Below are 6,006 nucleotides of genomic sequence, written 5' to 3'. Positions count from 1 at the left end.
TAAACGTTTTTATAATAATCTTTATAATTGCAAATTTATTTGATTATTTCTTAAATACATTAGTTATAGCTATAAAAGGTAGTTACACTTAAGACATAAAAATGTAGATGACGGGAAAGAATAATGCATGATCAATATACAGATGGAATGTTTTAGTGAACTGAATGGTGTTCTAAAGGCAAGCTGTTATATTTCATATGCCCTTTACAGTTTCTGTAGGAACTTGATGGAAAAAACATGAATGTAAAGTAGAGTATTTACCTATTTGTGGGAGAATGTAATTCTTTTATTTCATTATGTAATTAACCCTTTCCAGTCCAGAGGGGTGTCACTGATGTCCCTCAATTTTTTTCTTTTCACAGTGCAAATAGTTAACAAGATCAATAAACTTTAAACAAACTTATCAAATAATATCTAGTTTGGAACAAAAAAAATCATAATTTAATTACATTTTTCTGACATTATATTTGTGATAACAATATTCTTGGTCAAATTCAATTTATATCCAATAAATATGCTTTCTTTTCAACAAATTATAAATTATTGTGTGCTCAGTTTGAATATGATAAACTTAACAATATATTGTATTCAATAAATAAATATTTACATTTCAGTCATTGGAATATATTGCCATTATCTACCAATCTCTAAACTTATCTAGGCTTTCCTGTAGCTTTTAACCAATGATAATACAATATGAAACAAACGTCTGAAGATATTATAAACAATTTTGCAGATCTATGGTTTGTTCCCAAGTCTTCTAAATTCCCCATTAGATTCTGTAGTTATTTTCTACAAGAGCTAGTCTGTGTCATTTTCCCACAAAACCATAAATTACATCTCATACCACTATTCATTTTACATTGACGAAAATAATTTATAAGTTGCTCTATCCATTGATATTTAAACTTTTCCCATAGCTATTTTCAAAGTTGACCTTCATTGGTAGTTGTTCACACTACATGCTGTAGAGTCATGAATAAGATTAATTAATAACATTAAGGCTGCATTAATAAGATGAAAGAAAATCATGTGAGCAACAAAGATTTTCTCAGGATTATAGTTATCTATATATATATATAAAGTTTGGGAACAGACAAAAAAAAAATATAAAAAAATTGGTTGATGGATTTTTTTCCCCAAAGATTTGTGAGATTTGTGCATTTTTCTCTGCAAACTACACTAAGTAAGTACTCCGAAATGACAAATTATCAATTCTAGAATATTTTTGAGTAATAAATTGTTGTAATAGAATTAGAATTATTATTTTTTAGTTAAACTTTGATATTTGATAGGTAGGTGTACACTTCTTGACATCTGGTCTGGATAGGGTTAAGCAAACTGTTAAAATATTAATGTCTTCATTTATATTAATAAAAAATGTAGACAGCTAAACATTGTCAAATCTAGAACTGTACTACTAACCATATTCCACATATCACTGATACATGTCCAATAATCCACTGACTGAATTACTAGACTCTTGTAACTAGTGAGAACATTCCACAACTTCAGTTTTCTTGTATTTTGTCCAAAAACTTAAGTCTTTTTATCTATTATTCAATTCCTAAAAGAGACCTATCATTTCCTATAAATTAAATAAATAAGTTATCTGCACACTATTTTCAGTGTTAATAATTTTGGCAGACAAAATCAGTTGTATTTTTTGTTACTTACATCTACTGTATTTCCCATTTTAGTTAAAACATACTAATTTATTTGTTTCAAGTAGATAATACACCAAATATTTATCTTACTACATATTTGTCATATACTTTTACAAATAATAATATAGTTTAAAAGAAAACATTGGTTTCTTTAGTTAGTAGCACTGAACTGCTTGAAATTTATATTTCCTAGTAGGAGGCACTTCCCAAAGTGTGGGGGCACGTATGATCTCTTGGGGGGGGGGGGGCAACAGGCGAGCAATTAGGGTAGTCAAATGTGCAATAATGCAATATTAAACATTTTAATGTATTTTTTATTAGTGAAAATAATAGATAATCACTACAACACATATAGCATCTTAACTGCATCTCTCATCACTCATTTAAAAAGGGAGGGGTGGGTGAAGTGCAAGATACCATATTTATTAAATGTGGCATGGATGACAAAAGTTTGGGAAATATTGATGTAAAGTATAATTTAATAAAAGAAAAACAAACTATTGTAGCAAATTTAAGACAGATGGCGGTAGTGTCACATCATACTTGTTAGTAAATAGAACAATAAGAGACCTTGATTATATTGCAGTTTAATTTATAATTACATCACTGTTTAAATGTCCATACCATTTAGTCTTTAGCTTTAAACAATGCTAAGTGGTTAAAATTTGGATATTTCAAATTTCACAAACTTGATTTTTCAGAAATTTTGATCCAAGCTGTGTAGATTGTTTCATGTGCTGTACAAAATATATTAGTTCATATATTTCAAACTGAACATTTATGCTATTTGGTTGTATTAAAATGAGAAGGTGAATGATATCAATTTTTAATAATTGCAAAGTACAGAGACAAATTTTGAAAAAAAACCAACAACAACAAATAAAAATATTATTTGCCTTCAAAATTTAATTGTAAAAAAATATCAAAATAAAAATGCTCATACATTAGGATAAAATGAAACTATAATTAAATTTTTTGCATAAATGATTTGAAAATGGATTATGCTTGTTTGTGACAGATGTATATTCCTGACATATCACAGTTTTAGTTAAAAACTCCAAGCCTCAAGATATGGTTTAGATTTATTCTCAATTTACGGTATTTGTTATTTATTATGTTGCAATATTTGAGCTTCCAAACCTTTAAAGACAGCGCACATCAGTGCAAAAAAATGATTATAACATATTTTTCTTGGCTCTTTCTATCTCAAATAGTTCTATCATAATATATTTAATTTTAAGGACCAAAACTATACTCAACTCATTTAAAATGTTTAACAACTACAAATCCATAAGCTTAAGTAACACCACAATCACGTTATCTTTATATCTCTGAACCATTTAAACTTTTTTTTTATTCTACATCATCTTTCTCTTTTTAAATATATGGTAAATTTAACTATTTTTCTTGGTGATAATTATACATGGACAACAAATTCAAAAACATGCCTACTCTTTTCAAGTTTGTATTTTTGAGGAATAAACAGATTTATGAAATCTTAGTTGCTCCTATTATAGTTATAACAAGGATGAAATACTTCAATCACAAATAAAAACATTGAGTAATACTGTCTATCTGCATAATTTATACAAATAAATATATATTCTGTGCTATTCTTATTAAAGTTTAGGCCTTTTTAATTTAAATAAAATAAAATAACATATATGTAATTGTTATTTGATAACAAGAAAAAAAAACATCCCTATGAGTAAAATGAGCATATCATGAAACTGTAAGATGTTTTATTTGTTTCAAAATTAATGTTACTACCAAATGGGAGTATTAATGTAAACATCTTAAATGTTCTAAGTATTCACAGAGGATTACAAATATTGAGATGCACAAGATTTTAAGCTCAACCACCTATGTGTTATTTTTTGAGAGCTAAACAATTATAGAGAGATGTTACATTGTGTTTCTGGTGCTTTTAAGTTTCACTTTATATAACCGTTTTTTTTTTATGTGGGATGGCAAGGAAAAGCAGCCTTACGAGTACTTTCATGTGACAGATTTCTTTTATCTAAAACTCCAACAACTGTTGGTTTTTCTTTGTTTATTACACATACAAAATATTAATTGATAGTTGATTTTCTGTTTCAGATCTATGTTTTAACTACTAGTTCAAAGTAAATTAAGGGCTTGATAATTATCCTGTATCCCAATATTGGAAATAATCTGTTGTTTTATTACTATTTCATACACGGCTGTAGTTATTTACCAGACTAATGTTATAAGTGCATTAAAATGGTCCTTAGCAAACACAGAATCTTGTATAGCTTGTGGAGTTTGATGACATCAATTTTCTAAAGTTTTTGTAATTTTCGTGTATGGAAAAAATTGTTATCACAATTTGCAGTTACTGTACACATGAGCTTTTTATTATTTCAGCTGAAAATAAAGTTTTGTCATAAGTATTTCAGTGCATTTCATAACTGACAAATGAGATAAACTGAAATGAACTACAAAATATAAAAATGCTTCAGCAAGATGCAACTTTCTCTTCTCTGAACTGTCAGACATATGAACAGCTCTAGAGCTGGTAGTTATCTGTAAAATATTGTTACAAGCCAATGGTGTACGACCTACCATTTGGATTGTGTATGGGTCCAATAACAGGTTTTGTCACACACCATTCATACCAAACATTTTTTCGATTAGCACACCTCCAGAAATGAACCTGAAGCTGACAACCTGCTTTCAACTGAATGGGTTCCTAATGATAAAAAAACAAAACAAAATTGAAAAAAATTATGGTACTACATCTGGACTGCCTAAATTATTGTTTTATAAAATGTTTTAATAAAAAGAAATGTCCACTTTACATTGTTATCTTTGTACCCTAAAAAGCTATTATTTCTAGCATTAAGCACAGAGTTACTTCAAATGGCACATCATTTCCCTTAGTGACAGAAGAATCTCCCCTCCCAAAATCCAATGGGCCTAGGGAACATTAGATAGTAGCTTATTGGTATGATGTGGTAATTTCCAGCTTCTTGATTTCTATACTCCAATACGTATTTGTAAGAGAATCTCTTAATGACAAATGTCTAAAATTCCAACCAATAATGATAAGCCCACATGTAAACAATTCATTGTTATGTGCATTATTCATAATTGACTCACATATACTTGAGTGCAGCTAAACTCAAAGACTGTGATGTAATGCTATTGTCTTAGACTGTTGAATTAATAAACATTTGGTGGAAAAGGGTGGGATAGAATTTAATGACATGCCTTAGAAATAAATGTTTAAAGTTTAAAAAATTAATCTGGATATTTTTTTCACTTTTAATACCAAAAAAATAAAAGATAACACCTAAAATTTTAAGAATTATAATATGACTGGAAAGTGCAAATTCAGTAATTCTCATGAAAATTTTAGTAATTCAGTGAATCATAAATATGGTCTGTTCATAACTGTGTAAACCTGGTAATACTGTGACCAGAAACGCATGTTTTTCAATTTGGGAATGTTTAATTTAGGCATACAAACAGGCTGTTTAATGGACCCAGAAATGAGTAATATTAGTTCCTGTTAAAGTACTTTCATTTATTAAAACATAAATGCTAATATGACCATAGCAACTACTATTGAACCAAGTAGGTCGAGTTCAATTTGTATGAAAAACATACATTTTATTTTTCCATTCCTAAAGAATGTACTTTTACAGTTGATCTAATATGTCATGTTTTAGAAGAACAGCCACACAATAGAAAGCATAAACTAAAAGTCCAACATTTATACTTTGTTTGTTTTTTGAATTTCGTGCATAGCTACAAGAGGGCTATCTGTGCTAGCCGTCCCTAATTTAGCAGTGTAAGACTAGAGGGAAGGAAGCTAGTCATCACCACCCACCGCCAACTCTTGAGCTACTATTTTACCAACGAATAGTGGGATTGACTGTCACATTATAATGCCCCCCACGGCTGAAAGAGTGAGCATGTTTGGTGTGACGGAGATTTGAACTCGCAGATTGCGAGTCGAGCACCTTAACCACCTGGTCATGCCGGCTCCCCACAATTTATATATGTGTATCATTATTTCTAGGGAGGTAGTATACAACTATTAAAGGAGAAATGTGCAACATACACATTTTATAACTATTTAACACATACCCATCGTTCTCTGTTTATTATAGATACGTTTCATATATATAAAATGTTCCTTAAGCTATGTTAATATTATTATTATTTACCGATGACAGAATATGTAAACTCTGATATGTTCAAGATTCATATGAATTTGTATCTTTTGTTTTTGATGTTAATATTTTTGAATTCACGTTGAGATTTTAACTTAAAAATAAAAAAAAAATTAAGAAGTTATTGTATATGATTA

At 29.0% G+C, this 6,006-nt stretch overlaps 1 protein-coding gene and 1 long non-coding RNA gene across 2 annotated transcripts in view; one reads left to right on the top strand and one right to left on the bottom strand.

Annotated features, from left to right (window-relative positions):
- LOC111088534 overlaps positions 1–6,006 on the top strand; it is a 55,395-nt gene that overhangs the window by 42,578 nt on the left and 6,811 nt on the right. The window lies entirely within an intron of this gene.
- LOC106469687 (protein arginine N-methyltransferase 5-like) overlaps positions 4,024–6,006 on the bottom strand; it is a 35,353-nt gene continuing 33,370 nt past the window's right edge. The window contains exon 17 of the mRNA XM_013930199.2: positions 4,024–4,380. Within this exon, the coding sequence (XP_013785653.1) occupies positions 4,228–4,380 (153 nt within the window). The 3' untranslated portion in view covers positions 4,024–4,227. The remainder of the gene's footprint in view (positions 4,381–6,006) is intronic.

This window comes from Limulus polyphemus, unplaced genomic scaffold (genome assembly GCF_000517525.1).
Source record: "Limulus polyphemus unplaced genomic scaffold, Limulus_polyphemus-2.1.2 Scaffold98, whole genome shotgun sequence".
NCBI classification, from domain to species: Eukaryota; Metazoa; Arthropoda; class Merostomata; order Xiphosura; family Limulidae; genus Limulus; species Limulus polyphemus.
This window is presented reverse-complemented; position numbering and strand designations above follow the sequence as displayed.